The 21,741-nt window shown below is 39.4% G+C and overlaps 1 protein-coding gene across 4 annotated transcripts in view; it reads left to right on the forward strand.

Annotated features, from left to right (window-relative positions):
- Nucleotides 1-20,644, forward strand: part of LOC126858417 (talin-1) — a 44,389-nt gene extending 23,745 nt beyond the window's left edge. Inside the window, exons 3-15 of one of the 4 annotated variants that reach the window (XM_050608706.1) lie at nucleotides 3,334-3,526; nucleotides 3,949-4,350; nucleotides 4,649-4,919; nucleotides 5,005-5,508; nucleotides 5,838-5,935; nucleotides 6,939-7,027; nucleotides 7,862-8,320; nucleotides 8,450-8,482; nucleotides 8,718-10,531; nucleotides 10,684-12,586; nucleotides 12,663-13,409; nucleotides 15,412-16,050; nucleotides 16,374-20,644. In XM_050608706.1, coding sequence (XP_050464663.1) covers nucleotides 3,388-3,526; nucleotides 3,949-4,350; nucleotides 4,649-4,919; nucleotides 5,005-5,508; nucleotides 5,838-5,935; nucleotides 6,939-7,027; nucleotides 7,862-8,320; nucleotides 8,450-8,482; nucleotides 8,718-10,531; nucleotides 10,684-12,586; nucleotides 12,663-13,409; nucleotides 15,412-16,050; nucleotides 16,374-17,939 — 8,664 coding nt within the window. In that variant the 5' untranslated portion in view covers nucleotides 3,334-3,387 and the 3' untranslated portion in view covers nucleotides 17,940-20,644. Of the gene's footprint in view, nucleotides 1-3,333; nucleotides 3,527-3,948; nucleotides 4,351-4,648; nucleotides 4,920-5,004; nucleotides 5,509-5,837; nucleotides 5,936-6,938; nucleotides 7,028-7,436; nucleotides 7,455-7,861; nucleotides 8,321-8,449; nucleotides 8,483-8,717; nucleotides 10,532-10,683; nucleotides 12,587-12,662; nucleotides 13,410-14,430; nucleotides 14,994-15,411; nucleotides 16,051-16,373 lie in introns of those variants that run through there. The other 3 variants (XM_050608708.1, XM_050608710.1, XM_050608709.1) reach the window with 3 other exon arrangements.
- The last annotated feature ends 1,097 nt before the right edge of the window (nucleotides 20,645-21,741 follow it).

Consider the following 21,741-nt stretch of genomic DNA (forward strand, 5'->3'; position numbering starts at 1 on the left):
CGCCGCGCCGAGAGAGAAAAATTGCCAGATAAGGAAGCGATTTTATCATGTTACGAAAACAAATTTTCCTTTCCGCTCCTAACAGCTTGTTTTATCAGTTTTTTTATCATGGTTTTTTTCTTTTTTTTTTTTCAAGGCCATTATAAACGAGTTTCTCATTTTTTACGATATATAAATTTCATAAAATAAAATATATATTATTGTCTATTTTTAATTTGAGTAAAAGAAAGATGCAATTGTTTCGCGGGACATTATACCTTCTCCATCAATGTTTACCAATTATAGTTAGTAATGATTAAAAAATTTATTTCTATTTGCATTCTCTCAATTATGTGTTTAATTATGTTTATTATATTTAATTATATACTTTTAATCAAATTTATTTATGTAAGTAAAAATTGAGTTTAACGTATATGCTCGAAACACAAAGAGTTCGCCACTTTATCACCAACCCTTTGTGATAAATGTTGCGAAACGTTTCTCTCGTAAGAATATTCAATTTCCAGTAATATCAATGCCAGCATTGTCGAGAAGTGGCTCCATTGGCAGTATGCATGAAGTTGATGATCCAGTTGTATGTAATGAGGTCATTCCCTCTGAATCGAGTTCGTGCGGGGTAGGAAGGTGACGTATTGCGAATCGAACGAAGTAACTTTGTAGCCAACGGTGGTTTCAATTTCGCAGTAAAATGCCGTTGGCTCTGCGAGCGATTGCCTGTAGCTGTTGGCGATCTTTTTTTTTTCTACATTTCGCTATTCCGATATTCACTTTGTTCCGCTTTTTTTTTTGTAAAAAGGAAGCTCTGGCTATTCCGCGCATGATGCGCGCAGCAAAAAGTATCGGTTCGCTTTTTTCATGAAAGATACGCGTCTAACCAGGTATACGAGCATAACGAACGATTGATCACGTATTAATGTAAACAAAGTTTTACTCTCCGTATATTTGTTTTCTATGCAAAAATTATTCGGAAAAAAAAAACAGATTTATAAATATTTGACAATTATTTAATGAGTTTGTACATATAATGACGGAATTTAATTCTAGTTTCTCGTTACATATGCAAATCATATCGCCTTAAGATGTCGGAAGAGATAAATCATGTGAATGTTTTTCTTTGCGGAATAAATTAAAAATGTTTTTACGTGTATGAATTGAAATAAATTCATTCTTTATGTCATCATTTGCGTTTGATAGATATACATTAGTAAAATAAAGCGAAGATTCTTTCTTCGATTAATAAATAGCTAGTAATTCTTATCACGATTGTCACGAGAGAGTCTCTCGGGAATATATAGATCATATGTAATAGTGGTATGTGAAAAGAAAAAAAAATGTTTTTTGGTAAACTAGTTTTCTTAATTTTCTTAATTATTATTTTCGTGATTATAATAAATATCGAGCTGCATTGAAGAAAATAGAAAAGCTTTATAAATTATAATATGTTATATAATATATTTAAATCACTAAAACAATCTTCAATTGTTCTTTTTTTATCATTATAAAAATTTATTAATGACGAAAGATTTCAACTGTGCAAATTTGTGGTTGTTACATGATTAAATTATAATTAAAACATTTAATTAAACAGAGATATATATATCTCTCAATTTTTTAAACATGTTTTCATAACCATTCAGACCTGAATCAGAAATTTGATACACGCGATGATCTGAAAACCATACGTTAATTGGGTGAAAATTGTCGGCGAAAAGAAACGAAGAGCGAAGGGAGGAGCGGGTTGAAATGGGGGAGAGTTAGAAGGGAACGAAAGAGAGAAAGAGAGAGAGAGAGAGAGAGGGCGATCGCAAGAAAGGATAGCTACGGATACGACGGGGGGTTACGGTCGGAGTTTGACACAGTGAGAGACCGGCGTTGCTTGGCAACCTCTAAGGGTGGAAACTCACATTGGCGTAGGGTATATATTTGCGACGAATTTATGCACCATTATCATTCCTTATATCGGCCCACCCCGTGAGAACACGTGGAAAAACGCGTCAATGAACCCTAGCTGTACAATCCGGTCCGGGATGAATACAACAAAATTGGCTGTTTATTCTCGTGACGTCCAATGATGCGCGTATTATCTCGAGGAATATGCGTTGCGTGCACCACAAATTAGCGGAAAAAGATAGCAATCTTCTCGGATGAAGTAACCGAAGGCTATACCTCGTACTGTATTCCACGTCACCCTTTATACGTTTTATATGTCCCAGTAATGAGACACTTCATTTAAATTTGATCTATTCATATCTCAAAGAATACGTCTCTCTTTCTACGATTATCCCCAGCAAAATATATCCTCCAGATAATCCTTATTAAGATAATAAAGTGTAATTTAAAATAAAGGAGATGAAATATGTTTATGTTTCTTTCATCTTTCTCTTTCTATAAAAAAGGGCTACTTATTTAAATCACATTTTTGACATATTGTATCAGGAAAGTTTCGCCCATTTATCACTTGTGTCGGACACTTCATATCATATGATAATTTAATTACGTTCATTGTTAATTAAAATATTTTTAGATATTTTATTGAAAGAAAGATATTTGATTTAATTATCTCGCCGAAATTGGAAAGCAAAGAGGAGTATGTATTTCTCATACACCTCAATGTATTCTATCGTTGTTTCTACGCCCGTGGAAGATTGCACCCTGTGGCAAGTTCTATGGCAAATGTAATATGTCCCATCGGAAGATCGATATATAGACACAATCCCACCGGTGGGTGGCTTTATCTTTCATCCCCGCATCCGGGGCATTTTTAATTCGTCACCGTTCGTTCCCACGCGAATCTGCGCGAAGTATTTTCGCGCGGCCCTTTTTCCAAACGGATCATGATGGAATAATATGTGCCGCGTAAGGTTTTACAAGCCGGAAGCAATTTTTAAGCAACACGATTGCATTCTAAATTGCGTTGTAAAATAAATAATTGTGACTTTTTCATCCGTAACGTAGATGGTGTAAACGGCATTTATATTAACAACCTTATCATTAGATCGCGTTCTAGCGGACGCACACACAATAGTCGATCTTTGCAACTTGTTGCGTTCAATTTCATCGTAAAGCAGAAGGTGCATGCTCGTGCATAATTCTTTACATTATCGTCCACGTAATACCGGGGAATTATCTGATTAGATTTTACGAGGCCGTTTTACACGCGAAGATGTGATATAAGATGATTACGTGCGAAAAATTCTTCGCCACTCAGGAATAAATATCCAATCGTGCAGGTCGATAAAAGTATTACGTGAATTAATATGCACGGATAAAATATGTTGACCTTGATATAATATATTCTACCGTCATCTTATTTTGCGCCATTGTCTTTTTCAGTCAAGTGATTCTGGAGGTTTTCGCGCACGTAGAAGATCGCCCCAGGCAATCGCGATGGCCACGCTATCTCTGCGCATCTCCATACCGGAGAAGAATGCCACCAAGATGATGCAGTTTGATCCCAGCACATCGGTTTACGACGCCTGTCGCATTATCAGAGAAAAACTCGCCGAAGCCAGCAACATGGGTCAACGTAAGTATTCCACAACCGAATCATTTATATTGTTATTTTATAAACTTTTTGCGATGTACAGATTTATTTTTTCAAAAATAAGCATATAGTTTTTGCATGGAGATATACATTTTATCCCAAATTTTAGTCAAATTATTTTAATATCATCAATATAATATGACTGCAGAGAGCAGTGCTAAAATAAAATAAAATTCCGAAAATATCTTATTTATTAATTTATGCAATAAAAGAATTAAAGAATCATACATCGAGATTTAATCTATATTGATGGGAGTAATGGGAATTTTAAATTTATCACTAAAATGTTCATGTTCTTTTATTCACATATAAATGTATTAAATATACACGATAAAATTATATATTGTCCATGAAAAATCAAAGATACAATTCCAAGATACGTTATCTGGTTGTTACTCTTGTAGCAAAAGACTACGGCCTATTTCTCGCTGATGAGGATGTGAAGAAGGGAGTTTGGCTCGAACCCGGGCGAAACCTTGATTATTACATCCTGAGAAATGGGGATTTGCTTGAGTATCGTCGTAAGCTCCGTACTCTTCGAGTTCGCATGCTGGACGGAACGCTGAAGACTATGCTGGTGGACGACAGTCAACCCGTGGCAAATCTCATGGTAGTGATATGTACGAAGATAGGCATCACGAATCACGATGAGTATTCTTTGGTACGCGAGCTAGTGGACGAGGAAAATGAGAATCAGAAACCCGGAAATTTTGGTACTCTCACGTTGAAGCGAAAGAAAGAGGAGAAAGGCGAAAGAGACGCTAAGATGGAACAATTGAGGAAGAAATTAAAAACTGATGATGAAGGTAATAAGATTTTGAGCTTTTAGTTATATTTAAATTTAGATTTCATCAATATATACTTTGATCGGATATTACAGCGCAATCGAAAAGGAGATGATTATACAATAAAAGATATAGCATCCTTTTTATCGAGAAATAAAGTTTATCTTGATATTTTACCCATATAATTTTTTTTTTTTTTTTGAATAATTTATTATTTTATAAGTTATTTTAATCATTTTATATTTTAAATGAAATATTACGTTTTCATGCCAAATATATTTTTGACGTGTATTTAAATTTCACATTTCTTATTTTACAGTTAATTGGATAGATCCGAGTAAAACTCTGCGCGAACAAGGCATAGATGAATCCGAAACCGTTTTGTTAAGGAGGAAATTTTTCTTTTCGGATCAAAACATCGACAGTCGCGATCCTGTACAATTGTCGCTATTGTATGTGCAAGCGCGAGATGCGATTCTAGACGGTACACATCCGATTACGCAGGAAAAGGCTTGTGTTTTTGCCGGGATCCAGTGTCAAATTCAGTTTGGCGATCATAAGGAGGAGAAGCATAAGCCAGGTTTTCTGGAGTGAGTTGCAATCAGAATTTCATAACTCTATATCTCTACTCTATCATTATCAATAATTCACTTAAAACACATTTTTTTTTCTTAGTCTTAAGGAATTTCTACCGCAATCGTATGTGAAAGTCAAGGGAATAGAGAAGAAGATCTACGCAGAGCATAAGAAACACATCGGGCTCTCGGAGCTGGATGCCAAAGTCCTATACACTAAGACCGCCAGATCGCTGAACACGTACGGTGTAACGTTCTTCTTGGTAAAGGAAAAAATGAAGGGCAAGAACAAGTTGGTACCACGTTTGCTCGGTGTGACAAAGGATTCAGTCCTGCGACTCGACGAGAAAACGAAGGAAATTCTGAAGACGTGGCCGTTGACGACTGTGCGACGGTGGGGTGCCTCACCGAACACTTTTACCCTCGACTTTGGCGACTACTCCGACCAATATTACAGTGTGCAGACTACCGAAGCGGAGCAGATACTTCAACTGATCTCCGGTTATATCGATATTATTCTGAAAAAGCAAAAAGCAAAGGATCACTTCGGTATCGAGGGAGACGAGGGATCTACCATGGTGGAGGACAGCGTGTCGCCTCTAAAGTGAGTGTCTCTCACACTATCAATACGTGTTAGCTCCTTTGTGAACACTTGAAAGCGAGCGTGGATCAAAGTAATAATCGTCATTAAGACAGCATTAGAGCAATTATCAGTTCTCGACGAGTCAGACTCACCGCAAAGCAATCGACTTACGTGTTCAGTGCGCGTTCATGTTTCGAGAAATATTTCGTGTTTGATATATGGAAGAGTTTCTGAAACGCTATGCAAATAAACATATTCGAGCAGTTTCCAATTCTAACGGGTATTACTATTAGATTAAATAGCGTTGAACTAGATGACATGATACGCTTTATATATGTTTCAATTGACAGGGCTACCATCATGCAACACGAGACTAGCAATGTTGGTAAAGGAAACGTAGAAGCCGTCTCGGTTGCCATACCAGCTGTCATGAGGGCCGGAGGAGATGGTGAGCTTTACTTTATTCTTAAATAACTTAATATGAAGTAATTAAGTTTGTTTCTAAAGATAAAATTTGACTATGTTATTACATATAGGGATTATATATAATTATTAGATTCTCAAAGTCCTTAATGTAAGATATGTACAAAAGTTAAATTTTTTTTTTTGCTAAAAATTCCAAAGAATTCTTACAATTTTTATTTACGCAAATTTGGATGTATACAGGCTGTTTTATAATTTGCGTTTGATTACATAGTATTATTCCCCAATGAAAAATCGAAAAAATCTGAACCATTTTTTTCTGCGATGCTTAACGAAGGATTATCAAATAAAATCCACTTAATCAGCGCCATTCTTTAATCAGATATATATACATCGCGTGTTTGCTAGTGTGCGTGACTATATACTATCCAGTGCGCGGTTCACGGATCGCGGCTAATATGTTTGCTTAAAAAACGGCGCTGATTGAGTGAATTTGGATTTTATTTTATAATTTCTTTTTCATTGAGCATTGCAGAAAAAAAAAAAGATTCATGATTTTTTAATTTATTTCTCATCGAGAAGTAATGTAAGTAAATTAGTAGACGGAATACCTTGCATATATGGAAGCTTTTAAAAACTTTATTAGTTTTGTAAATTGAAAAATCTGTGTAATTTATTTAAAATTTTTAAATATTATAGATTATTATATATCAGCTTTTTCTCTCTTAATATATTCAGAGGTGGAAAACAGTGATTAACGATATTTTTTGCACGATTGAATCCTCGGATTTTAGTTATTGATAAATGTTGTACATACATACACTTTTTTCACTTTGTAAATACACATTCAATAAGCTTCAAGCATTCGTCAAAGTATCGCTTATAATAAAACGAAATAATTACACTCGCCTTTAGCTTTCGACGGAAAATTACTACATCTAGAACGAACATATTTGAGGACTCGATCGGGACATTCGATAATTGTACATAAAGCCATCAGGTTAGAGTGTGCATGGTATGATTTGTAGGGGCCCGACCATACGGAACCGGACACATAGGTGGTGCTCAGTACACGACTGTCAGCGGACAGGTGAACATCGCCCATGCCCCACCTATGGTAAGCTGAAAAATCGCCCAAGGTGCTTTTAAGCTCACTTTGGATGTCGGTGTTTTTTAGTTGCTTGTTATTAATATATATTGCGCCTCGAAGTGTTGTAAAAAATTGGTACTTCGGGAATTTTTACGGTAATAATGGCAAGAGCGGACTTTATCGTACCACTTTGTAATTATTGACGATTAAGAATACACATATGTGTGTGTTATGTATATATATATATATATATATATATATATACATATATATATGTATATACATACACAAACACACATATATATTTAGTATAGTATTATGCACTTTTTGCAAATATCTAAAGTCGCACCGATGGAATCATTATGTTGCACGTCAAAAAAAGTGAAATTTTTTAAGGGACTAACAGACGGTTAAATTTATTTTCATGCTAGGCGCCTTCTATTGCGGACACAGAGTAGGTACATTACGATAACATTTTCAGTTATCTGTTACTCTTGAGTTTATAGATTTCTTCCGTTTTAATTCTTTTGTCTGATTCGTTTGCGTTTCATGTTTTTCTCTCGGTACAGCGCTTACTGGTAAGATAAAATCTTTATATGCGTCACCAGTGCGATTTAAAGAGATGCTCTCCTATGATAGAGAATATTTGTATTACCCGATCGATCAGTAAACTCTGTATCGCCGCAACTATTCGTTGCAGTTTATGTACGCTTCGTTATGTGCGCAAATTATTTATATCTCGTTGATTGATCACCGTAAGCAAAATGCATTTTCAAACTTGCATTTCTTTACGGCAAAAAATATTATTTTTTACGATATCAAAATCGATAGATTTTGTAATGTAAAAATGTTCAAAACTAGGTTCAGCAAACTAAAGTGACATCCGTCCTATCCGAACCGCAACGTGCCTTATTGTCGACCATTAGCGCCGGTCACGAGGTAATTCATATTGCCGAGATGGAACTGTCTACGAAAGCTCAGCTGCCCGAATTAGGGACAGATCCAGCATCCTTGAGATGGATCGAACAGACGATTGACACCCATAAACAAAACGTAGGCTCGCAGATCGCGGCTATGAATGCCGCGACCGCGCAGGTGGTTACATTGACTTCGGGACCAGCGGATGATGTTGATCATACCGCGGTGGGAGCCGCGATTACTACGATCGCTTCGAATCTACCGGAAATGACGAAGGGCGTTCGAATGATAGCCGCTCTCATGGACGATGACTCGTCTGGGGAGCGTTTATTGGATGCCGCCAGAAAACTTTGTTCGGCCTTCTCAGATTTGCTGAAAGCCACGGAGCCAGAGACCAAAGAGGTAAGTTTATCGTGATGACAAAAAGAAACGCATAAAATATTAGGCGTAGAATAATAAGGCTTATAATCTGTGATGGTAAAGTAAATGATGGTAAATGTTAAAGTTTCAAATTCCTCCTTTTTTCTGCAGCCTTTCTACATAACAACGACCTACGAACAATATGTAAGCACTAACATGTCAAAGCTTTATAGCGCAGATAATATATATGCTTTTTTACAGATACATTAGTTTTTTCGAACCCTTGATCAATAAAAAATGCTTCTAATCACTTTATAATAGAATTTGTCAAATTATTATTTTAAATTTCTTTAATTAATTTTTGTCCTCTCTATTTATACTTATATGTAGATATGTATATAAAACATTATATAAATTATTTTTTGTTTACATTTTACAGCCACGACAAAATCTTCTAAATGCAGCGTCGCGAGTGGGCGAAGCATCACATCAAGTATTGACAACTATTGGCGAAGAGGATGACTCGAATCGTGAACTGCAAGATATGTTACTTGCACTTGCCAAGGCTGTTGCCAATACTACCGCTGCTTTGGTTTTGAAGGCAAAGAACATAGCGGCCACATGCGAAGATTCAGCTACACAGAACAGGGTGATATCGGCCGCGACGCAATGTGCACTAGCAACATCGCAACTTGTAGCCTGCGCCAAGGTGGTGGCGCCGACTTTACATTCACCCGCTTGTCAGACGCAACTGATGAACGCCGTACGCGAGGTGACCAAGGCCGTGGAGCGTTTGGTTCAAGTCTGCAATGAGACATGTAACGATGAGAATCTGTTGAAAGAATTGAGTATTGCTGCTAGCGAAGTTAGCCGCACTTTGAACGATCTTCTCAATCACATCAAGACTGCGACTAGAGGAGAACGCGCTAAAGAGTCCATTCAAGAAGGCGCGGTAGAAACTATTTTAGTTGCGACAGACAAATTGTTCGCCAGTACCGGTGACGCTGGTGAAATGGTGCGGCAGGCGCGAGTAGTTGGTCAAGCTACCGCGCAATTGATTCAGAGTATCAAAGGCGAGGCGGAGAGACAAACGGATTCAGAGCAACAGCAACGTCTTCTTGCAGCAGCGAAACTGCTCGCTGACGCCACGGCCAAAATGGTGGAGGCAGCGCGGCAATGCGCTAGTAGTCCGCATGATGCAAGAATGCAGGATCAACTTCGTCAGGCAGCAGAGGAATTACGAGCCGCGACTACAGCGGCAGCGACTCCAGCATTACGCAGAAAACTCATCATGCGTCTGGAAGCGTGCGCCAAACAAGCCGCATCTACAGCCACGCAATGCATCGCGGCGTCTTCCAGTATCGGACATCACAACACAAATCCGGCCAGTCAAGAGGAACTTAACATGGAGTGTCACACGATAGCGCAACATATTCCTCGTTTGGTATCGGGAGTAAAAGGCACGCAGGCACAGCCGGACAATCCTACAGCACAATTAAACTTGATAAATGCTTCTGAACAGTTTCTGCAACCAGGTAATGCTATAGTGAAGGCGGTTAGGGCCGTTTTGCCAACGGTCACAGATCAGGCATCCGCCATGCAGCTGAACAATACTTCGCAACAACTGGGTTCCTCATTAGCGGATCTAAGATCAGCGGTGACGCGCGCTAGAGAAACCTGTGGTGGATTAGAGCTCGATGCCGCAGAGGAATTAATAAATAGTTTGAAAGACGAATTGGGCGAGTTCTATCGCGCCGTTGAGGCTGCCTCGTTGAGACCATTACCAGAAGAGACAACGGAATCTACTGCTTTGCGGCTCGGCGCTACATCGAAAAATGTCGGATTTGCTATGGCGCAACTACTGTCTGCCGCTAAGCAAGGTAACGAGAACTACACTGGAAGCGCCGCTAGAGAGACCGCGACGGCTTTGAAAGATCTCACTTATGCCGTGCGTGGCGTAGCCGCCACGTCTGATCAACCGGAGACGCAGAAGAAAGTGCTGATGACCGCCGATGACGTGATTCTACGATCGTTGTACTTGGTCAAAGAAGCACGACGTGTACTGAAGAATCCCGACGATCCCGAGAACGAGGCCAATTTAGCCGCGGTCGCCAAAGATGTTTCCAATTCATTAAACAAGTGCGTGTCCTGTTTGCCCGGACAAAGAGATGTGGACGAAGCGATACGCAACATTGACGATATGGCTCAAGTGCTCAACATGGACGAGTTCCCGCAAACGAGCAAGAGTTACGGGTAAATAGCTTTTTTTATATATATATATATTTTTTATTTTTTTAGTTTTTCTTTATTATCTCACTTATTTTTATCGCCTGCTTAGAATAATTGGCATACGAGAGATACATATTATTTTGGTTTTGTTATACACTTTGCAATTTACTTTGCAGACGATTACAGAGCGACCTTAATAACGCGGCTGCCAATCTGAACGACGCATCTTCAAATATAGTGTCGTCCGTGCGTTCACCCGTGCAGCTCGCAAATTCATCCAAACAATTTACTAATGCATTTGGCGATCTGTTAGGCGTGGGTATGGAGATGGCGGGTCAGACGACAATCGAGACCCGTAGCCAAGTAGTGGTGTCGCTGAAAAATGTCACTATGACGTCCGGCAAACTTCTCGTAACTGCTAAATCAGTGGCAGCCGATCCCACCGCGCCGAATGCGAAGAATCAGCTTTCGGCTGCTGCACGCGCGGTCACCGATTCCATCAATTATTTGGTAGACGTGTGCACTTCGGCAGCACCTGGACAGAACGAGTGCGATAATGCTATCAGGAATATTCAGTCTATGCGATCTCTACTGGACAATCCGAGCGAGCCCATCTCCGATGCCTCATACTTTGAGTGTTTGGAAACTGTCATGGAGAAGAGTAAGAGCCTCGGTGATGGTATGACTGGCATTGCGAACTACGCGAAAAAGTCGGAACACGAGAACTTCTCCGTAGCGGTCCGTGGAGTTTCTTCTTCAATCTGCGGCCTAATTGAAGCCGCAGCTCAAGCTGCTTACCTCGCGGGAGTAAGCGATCCTACATCGGTAGCAGGTAAACCGGGTTTAGTAGATCAAGCGCAATTCTTAAGAGCAGCGCAGGCCATACATAGTGGTTGCCAAAGCCTTGGCAATCCGACTACTACACAAGAGCAAGTACTTTCGGCCGCTACCATAATCGCTAAGCACACAAGTGCGCTTTGTAATGCCTGTAGACTTGCTTCCAGTAAAACCAGCAATCCGGTAGCTAAACGGCACTTTGTTCAATCCGCCAAGGACGTCGCTAATTCGACGGCATGCCTTGTTAAGGAGATTAAAGCGCTTGACAAGAATTATTCCGATTCTAATCGCGAGAAATGTGCGGTAGCTACGAAACCATTGCTCGAGGCAGTCGACAATCTCTGCACATTTGCGAGCTCTCCCGAATTTGCGAGTCAGCCGGCCAAAATATCTATCGCGGCTAGAGCTGCCCAAGAACCGATCACTAGTGCTGGCAAATCCATCATTGATGGTTCGTGTGCCATGGTGCAGGCAGCCAAAAGTCTCGCGGTCAGTCCAAAAGATCCGCCGACTTGGCAGCTATTGGCTAATCACAGCAAGAGCGTAAGCGACTCGATTAAGTCACTAGTGGCATCAATTCGTGACAAAGCACCTGGTCAAAAAGAGTGCGATGCGGCAATCGAGAAGTTGTCAGCACGTATACGTGAACTCGATGCTGCTTCGCTGAGTGCAGTTTCGCAGGCTCTAGTGCCGCGCCGCGAGAACACTGTGCAGGGATTCACCGATCAGATGGAGAGCAGTGCGAGCGAATTGCGCGAGAAACTGGAACCTTTGCGCACTGCCGCCAAGTACGAAGCAGAGAACGTTGGTCATGCTGTCAGTCAGATCGCTCTTTATTCGGAGCCGCTTGTCTCTGGTGCGATCGGCGCCGCGTCTAATATGGTACACTCTAAACAGCAAATGGTGCTGCTGGATCAGACAAAAACCGTAGCTGAGTCAGCATTGCAATTGATCTACGTTACGAAAGAGTCTGCTGGTAATCCGAAAGCCATCGCACTGCACTCCGAGGTGGATGAAACCGTCGAGTCCACCAAAGACGCGCTTCAGGAACTGCAAAATACCCTCGAAACTATATCTACATCTGCGGGCATTGTTACTGGCCTGATCGACACAATTTCTCGCGCGATGGTTAGATTAGAGGATCATCGAATGTCCACTATTGACACCGTAGATTCTTACGTGGATTATCAAACAAGGATGGTCGAAGCTGCTAAAGAGATCGCTCGTTTGGCGCAAGAAATGGTAAACTTTTGCATCTATAATTATAAAATATATAAAATATAATGCTCTTAAATTATATACTTTTCTTTATTTACAGTCGACCAAATCTAGCACAGATGTGGCCAGATTGGGTCCCTTAGCGGTCGACATATCGCACAAGTATACTCAGCTTGCTCGCGATACTTCTGGAGCGTCCGCGGCCGCATCCAATGCTGACGTGTCCGCCAAACTTCGCACCGGTGTTCAAGAACTTGGACGGGCTTGCGCAGACATTGTTCGAGCTGCTGGCACATGTCAGATGTCAACAGGTGACGCTTATGCCCAACGGGAAGTCGCGGAACAGAGCAAGATTGTGACCGAGAAAGTATCGCAGGTATTGGCCGCTTTACAGGCAGGTTCGCGCGGCACTCAGGCGTGCATCAATGCTGCCAGCACTGTTTCCGGCATTATTGGTGATTTGGACACTACCATTATGTTTGCCACTGCTGGCACATTGCACGCCGAGAATGAGAACGACACATTCGCCGATCATCGCGAAAATATACTACAAACCGCTAAGGCACTAGTAGAAGATACAAAGACATTGGTTGCTGGAGCAGCATCCTCGCAGGAACAGCTAGCAGTTGCTGCACAGAACGCGGTGTCAACTATCGTCCAACTCGCTGAAGTCGTCAAGTACGGAGCGGCTAGTCTGGGCAGTCAGAATCCAGAGGCCCAAGTGATGTTGATTAATGCCGTGAAAGACGTTGCTTCCGCACTCGGTGACCTCATACACGCTACTAAAGCTGCCAGCGGCAAGCCCATCAACGATCCCAGTATGGCGCATTTGAAAGATTCCGCTAAGGTAATTCGCTTTTATGCAAAATTTTTTTCGTTTTGCTTTTTGTGATAAATGGTTAGTCATTCTTCTAACGAGAATGAAGCTTGTTGTTTGCGCGTTGTCGCTTGAGATTAACCATCTGGCTAGACTGGAAGAATCCTGCTGTTTATAATGAAATGAGAAAATAGGTCTTTATGATAATTTTCAATGTAATAATGTGCTTAAACAATTAATTCACGTTGTGATTTATTAATTTGATAATGAAGCATTCCTCGAAGACTAATAAAACATAAACACACATTTTAATGAAATCCATATAATGAGAATTTCTCTAATCAAATTGATCGAAATCTAATATTTTTATCGTAATCATAGAACATATATGCTCGATTTATAATTTTCACAGAAATCTTGAGATGAAATTATAAATCCCCTATAAAAATGAATGTGAAGACTAATAACAAATTTTCATAGTTTTGATTAATTTGCCGAGTTTTAAACATAATTATAGCATATCCTTCTTAAATATTTTTTTGGGGTGGACTTTAATTGATTCATTTTGACGAATATGTTCGTATTTACCTCTCTAACCGATTTCGTTCTTATTCTACTAAAATCTCGTTTATGTAAAACGATAGCATTCATCATCATCACTCTCGACCGTACGAAATTGTAGATATAAAGCGTAAGATATCTCCAGACCAAAATATACGACCGGCGCTATTAAAGTCCACCTTGAACCGCTATCCCCACACTCAGCTTCGTATTTCTATCTTTCTATATGTATAACATATGCGGCGGATGCATTTTTATCTGGCGGAAAGGCATTTTTCTAAAGAATATGTTGTTTGTTTAACGATTCTCCGCCTGTTTTGTACACGCTTCTTCTCACCCCTTTTCAAGGGATTCGAGCGATGTATAATGATAGCAGTAGTAGTAGTAGTAGCGTACTTATCTGTATCTTGAATGTTTCGACGATGCAAATGGTGGACTTTAATACTACGAGTCTCACATTGACGATTTTGGTCTGGCCGATCCCGGATAGGTTTTAGAGCGACAGCTGCAGCAACAGTTTGTGCATCTGAGCGACATCGGCGGCTCGGAATCGGAATGGTTCGTGTCCGATCAAGAGGAGGAACTAATCCGTCTGCTCTCCACTTCCGAGAGCTCTCAGCCGGCACAACGGACGTCCGACTTAGTGTTACTCATGTAGCCGTATTTTTCATTCTCACTTTGTTTTTTATTTTTTTTTATCACAGTTTTGTATAAGATGTGTAACATGTAGCTGGAATAATTTGCGTTTGATATTTTTTACGTAAAGAATATGATATGGTTGCCAAAAATTATGTAAGGCATCAATGAGAGATATCGAGTAATCGTTAACCGTCAATGAGATTTTTTTATTGAAATAGTTATCATTTCTAACACATTTATTAATATGAAGAAAGCGCTTACAGCTTAATATTTGGAAATAAATTGCAAAGTATTTAGGGCCACACAGAACCATATTGAGATTAACATATTGTATGTAAATATTATGACGCTCAGAATATCATTTTGCTCTTTTTTTTGGAAATGGCACATTAAAATAATTTTATGTCAAGTGAATTACTTTCTTCGACCTATTCTTTTCGCCGAAGACACTATCTCAATTTTATATCGTATTATCGGGCGAATTATCCTTGGGTACGTACGTTCTATTCAATGCGATGTGTTTGGATCATTAACAGTCTTCTAGTTGATGCTTCTTTATAATTTTTTGCTTATTGTTTTATCATCAGATCATTAGATAGGCTCATGTAATCACAATACGCGCATCGGGCACTAATCTTACATATGTGTTAACACGATACTACAATAGTAGTATTATTTGCATTTCATTGTATTTGTGCTCATTATTTTAAGATCATCATTAAAAATCTAATATTACTAATTGTATTATTCCGTTTATCTCGTGGATATTACAAGTGTAGAAATAATTTGTATATGTCTAATATACTTACACTATGTTCTAATCTTCGTTTAGGTAATGGTGACAAATGTGACGTCGCTGCTAAAGACAGTGAAAGCTGTGGAGGATGAACATACGCGCGGCACCAGAGCACTGGAATCTACTATCGAAGCTATAGCGCAGGAGATTCGAGCGCTCAACAGCCCGGAGAACCAGAAAAGCCATGTGACGCCAGAGGATCTTGTACGCTGCACGAAAAGCATCACTCTATCGACAGCAAAGGCGGTCTCCGCTGGAAACAGTTGCAAGCAGGACGACATAATTGCCGCTGCCAATATGGGCAGAAAGTCCATCAGCGACATGTTGACGATTTGCAAGAGTGCGGCCTACAATTGCGCCGAAACTGCGGAGCTGCGTGACCGTACTCTTCAAGCGGGTCACGATGTCGCCATCAATTATCGAGAGTTGCTTCAGGCCATTCTGCAGATATCATCCAGATCGGGCGATGCCAAACATACTCTACCGGTGATTTCGCGTAAGATTGCGCAGAGTGTAACGGAATTGGTAGCGGTGGCAGAGCTGTTGAAAGGCAACGATTGGGTCGATCCCGACGATCCTACGGTGATCGCAGAAAACGAACTGCTCGGTGCGGCCGCTAGTATTGACGCGGCCGCCAAAAAATTGGCGAGTCTGAGACCGAGGAGAAGCATTCAGGTGAATTTTCGATTATTACATCGCGATAATTTATAATGTACAACAGGTACGAATAGACATCGTCCCGGTTTCCGTGAGATATGTTTGATTTTCTTGGTCGTTATGAATAATCGACCGAGAATCGAACATATTATTACGGCGATTGGAAAAATCAGCTTTTGCAGCGGGTGAGTTAATTAAGAATATTCTATAATATCATTGATTATTCGAATAAAAATAAAAATTACTTTCCAAGATCACTATATAATTTAATTTTAAATTCTTGGAAAGATTATTAAATTATTATTTATTTTTCAATATATGTATTGTCTTGTTTTCAATAGGAGACCAACGAAGACATGAATTTTGATGAGATGATTCTGGAAGCCGCCAAATCAATTGCTGCCGCTACCTCAGCCTTGATAAAAGCCGCCAGTGCCGCTCAACGGGAACTTATCGCGACTGGCAAAGTGTCACGCACGCCGTTGACCAGTTCCGACGATGGTCAGTGGTCCGAGGGTCTCATATCGGCCGCTCGAATGGTGGCGGCTGCCACTCACAGCCTCGTGGAATCCGCGAACGCTCTCGTTCAAGGCGTAAGCTCTGAAGAGAAGTTGATCTCCAGCGCTAAGCAGGTTGCCAGCAGCACGGCGCAACTGTTGGTCGCTTGCAAGGTCAAGGCCGACCCTGACAGCGAGAGCACAAAGCGCCTACAGGCGGCTGGTAATGCCGTGAAACGTGCTACCGATAATCTCGTACGCGCTGCGCAACAGGCTATCCAACAAGAGGAGGACAGATCGTTAGTTCTGAACCGCCGTATGGTAGGCGGTATCGCGCAAGAGATCGACGCACGCTCGGAGGTATTGCGAATTGAGCGCGAGCTGGAGGAAGCCCGAGGTAGACTTACCGCCATTCGTCTGGCCAAGTACAAGAACCGGTCGGATCTGGCCGACGGCGATGGCGACATAGCCGAACAAGGCGCCTACCAAAGTTACACCACACGATATGAGACGAGAGCATACGAGCCGCAAAGTACGCCCTCGCCTATTCAAACAATGAATCACACTCTGGATCAACTGCAGTCCACTACGCAGCATATCAGTCATCAATTTGGCGGTGATCGACAGAATCTGATCAGCCCAGAGAAGGTACATTCTACACAAAGCACACTCGAGAGAAAGATGAAGGACAGTCAATATCACCGATCCACCGTGGATAATCAGTATGGCTCTCTGGATAGAAAATACATCGATAGTCATCAAGAAAGAAGTCCGTACATTGTTACTGAGAAAAAGATTATAACAGACAATTCTCCTGGCCAATACAGCTCAATAGAACGGAGGATCAACCAGGAGAGCTATATCACGGAGAGGAGGCATGCAGACGGTATCGCTTCATATATACCGCCGCCACCGCCTCAACACATCTTGTACTCACCGAAACCTTCAACCATCCCCAAAAGTGTTCAAGAACAAACTCCCAATGATCCGAAGTCTCCGCAGGATCAGCAGAAATATCCGACCGATCGGTTCATGAGCCCGATGAGTACGTTCCGTTCCGAAAAACAAATGGACACTCAACGAATCGCTGGCAGTGGTATTCCACAGCATCAAACTTTCAAGAATGTAGAAAGCAAGGTCATTCCCGGCGGTAAAATTGAGACTATTACGACGAAGATATACTCGTCCACTCCCAGTAAGAGCAGCAGCTCCAACTATGAGGCTACAGAGGAGACCAAGGAATACACAACATCTGGTAACGATCTATCGACGTTCAAGGGCTTCGATAACGATACCGTCGAAGAACGCAAGTCGATGCACAAAATAACGGAGAAAAAAACCATTACTATGACGATGTCAAGTCGACAAGAATCCAACACGAAAACCTTTCGTTACGAGGATAAGCAATGAAAATGAAAATAACGAAACGACGAGGTCCGTTCACGCGATAATTTTGTCCAGAACTAATTTTAAGAAAAGTGATCCGTCTAATTCGTATGGCTTAGGAGAACGCACTATATATGGAAATGCGAAAATGTATAGCGCAAAATTGTCTTAACGAAATAGTCTGTCAATTAAAATCAGTAGTCTATCCACAGCTTTTGTACCGAGAAACAAGAATAATTCGGCAAAGATACTTGACGTATTTCATAGCAAAAATGTCCAATTTCGCTGAGCATACGTTGTATATTATACGTCAAGAACATACATTCATTTTATCGATGCCTCGAAGCGAAGAAAAATGATAAATTATTTATACGTAAGAACAAATATAGAAAGTGCCCTTAGATAGATGTAACAGTTGTGCTTTCGATCTGTAGCCTTACGAACATATTTCGATAGTAACCAACGATCTTATGACGAATTGAGATTGCACGTAATATTACATATTTCTGAAATATAGAGAACAATTATAGCTGTTCACCTCTGTATTCGCGCAGATTTCTTTTCTTGCTTACCGTACTTCTCGATGATATTTAGACATATGGTAATCGCGCTTGATTTAATGTAGATTTTAATTTTATGTTTACTCATTTACGGGTTAAGAAAAACCATGAATTAACAAGAGAAGCAACATATCATTTAATTTTATTAATTTTTCCGATGCCGCGCGGCGCCGACACCGGCCCGGCGAAGCACCGCTACTATTAACACTTTCCGCTTTCACGATTAACCCTTTTCCCCTTTTCCACTCCGGCGTCTCTATTTATTTCGAGTATCTTCCGCTATCGCAAGACTATCTTTTTCTATCTATCTCAATCCGACTCTTATTATGTTTCTTCTAGTGCGCGATCTAGGTGCCTGCAGGCGGTGGCTCGTTTTCGAGATAAGTTTATTAATAGAGCTCATTCGCGCGAGCTTATTTAGACTTCCGCAAATGATCGATTAGTGCAATTGTTAGTCTCCTTTTCTACTAATAGACATAGGTTACTATATAAATATCCCGTAATATACGAAATGCGGGAAAAATCTCCGCGACGTCTAAAGCTAAGGGTGTCCAACGAGAAAAGTGCCTAAGTTTAATGAGCCGCCGCTTTCTCTTTTAACATAGCGATGCTATAGTTTCTAATATTACCAAAAATCAAATGCTTTATTAATATGTTTAATGGAATAGACATGCCGAGCAAACGGCTGACATCAAAGCTCTTCTTCCAAAGCGATACGCATGCTCGTTTTCTTCTTTTTTCTACCATCGTGTAACTTTTAAGAGCATCAACTGCTTATCGCGAGTTTGTTTTTAGATTCGCACAAACCGACGTATCAATAATAGCGAGACAACCATCGATTCTATTAATCAATCTTGTCAGTTATGTTGTCTAAATTATCATCTAAATTATCATATTATAAAACGACATGAAAGAATTATCATTTTTAATAGATAATTGTTGGATTTAGGCGAGAATTGTGGGATTAGAGATGCAACGAGATATAAATAACGTGCAGTTCAAATCACGATCGGTTTGTGCGGATCTTTGTATCTGAAAGAATGTGCCATGATATGTTACGAGTGCATCGGAAGAGATAACGCGAATTACATAATGATATATACATAGATTTTATATATTATATATATATATATATATATATATGTTATATATGAGAGACGTTCGCACATATACAAGATAACATAGCGAAATCTTTGCGATTAAAATAATGTTTTTCGCATATCGTTTTAACGGTTTATATATTGACTACGTAGAGGGTATTTTTATATGTAGTATATAGAGGCTGCACGCGCGCGTGATATCTGGTTCTAATAGTAGCTCGATCCTAGTATCAATGTTTCCTAGTGTCTACATAGTGTCTAGTATCAGCGGAATGCAGATATTCTTTCATAAAACTAATAACGAATCTCTCGGAAGGAATCGTTTTTTTTTTTTAAACAGCTTTTTTATCTCTTTGCATTTATCATCCGCTCTCTCATTTTGGTGTCGCTGTTTCTGATTGCATTATTATAAAAATTCAGTAAATGATGTACGCATATTATTGTAGTTTTTCAGTAAATGATGTACTCATTTAATTTATTTAAGTAATTATCGTCGCGAAAATAGGATCGAAGTGAGATCATCGCAAAAAAAAGAAGAAAAGAAAAAACATTTAAAAACAAGATTTTTTTTTATGTTTATGATTGAAAATGAATCTAATGGTGATATGAAAATATGAACTCATGAATATATGAACTCATTAGCTGAATGATTATATCGCCACGTAAAACTCTACAAGCATCCCTTTGTGTAAAATAGAAATATTTTGAATCGGATACTTCCAAATATCTGCATTCACGCATCATTGAATTTAAATAAAAACAATTTATTCGCTTGAACGCATACACAACGTTAGCTTTCTTTAAATAAATTCTGTAAATTTTTTAAATTTTATATATATATATATAAATCTTGCAAATGTTTTTATGAAATGTTACGAGCTACAACGTTATGTTGACGTTTTTACATCGCCTTTTTACCTATTATTAATCTTGATTATATACTACAAAAAATATTATTGTTATTATTATTATTATTATGGTTTGTATTAATCTTTTTATCGCCCCATTATTATTGAATCTAAATGTTTATACTCACACACATATATATATACAGACGCAATCAATAAAGAATTTCTAACATTTGTTGCTTGTCTTTTTTCTCGAAATTTATCAAAAAAATCATGTGATATAAACGGTGTTAATTATTTAGGAGAACAGCTTATTTTGATGAATTGATTGAAACTTTATTTATAATTTTACACAGTAATTGTTGCTAATTACTATAATATTTTTGTTGAACTGGTTTATAGTATTTTTTTATTAGATGGAAGAATATACAAAGAGATGAGCTTAATGCGTTGTTACTTGCATAATACTTTATTGGATTAATTTATTTAATTTCTTTTTATTAAGTAGAAAGATATGCAAAGAAATGAGCCAATGCATTTTATTATATATATTATAAGAAAAAATGCAATTGGCACATAAGGATTGTCGCAAAGTTAAAAAGATGTCAATAAAAAATATATGAACAAATTTGATATTACACGATTTGAAATTACTATATACAGGGTGTCCCAAAGTAATCGTATCACCTCTCGTGTGCAGGTAGAACAAGTAGAAATCGAGAAGAAAAGTCCTTTATCATTTTTTTTTATAACACTTACTAAAGGAATCATTATCGAATAAAGTCTCGCCAATCAGCGTCGATTTTTAGCCGAACGAACGTCTGTGAGCCGCGCGCCTAGTAGTGATGCGTCACTGTAACAGCTGACGCTCTCGCACACTACCAGGCGCGCGGCTCATCGACGTGCGCTTGGCTAAAGGTCGACGATGATTGGCCAAACTTCACTCCATAATAACTCCTTTATTAAGCGTTATCGAAAAAAATAGTAAACGACTTTTCTTTTCGATTTCACTTGCTCTACCTGCACACGAGAGGCTATTATTATGGGACACCCTGTATAACAAAAAAGAAATGATGCATATAAACAAAACCCTTAGATCAATACTGCCGATTTTATCATATAGAATTTCATAAGTCTGAAGCTATAAAGAATTGATCAATCATAGTCAAATGAGGAGAATAATCAATTGTTATTGGTAATTTCTTTCGGCTTACATAAATTTCAGCCATATTGGCTGAAATACTGCGCAACTATTCTTATTGGTTGATGCTTATAAGTATATGCTATGCAGTTATTGGCTTCCTGCACACAAAACACT

Source organism: Cataglyphis hispanica, chromosome 25 (assembly GCF_021464435.1).
Source record: "Cataglyphis hispanica isolate Lineage 1 chromosome 25, ULB_Chis1_1.0, whole genome shotgun sequence".
Classification (NCBI taxonomy): domain Eukaryota; kingdom Metazoa; phylum Arthropoda; class Insecta; order Hymenoptera; family Formicidae; genus Cataglyphis; species Cataglyphis hispanica.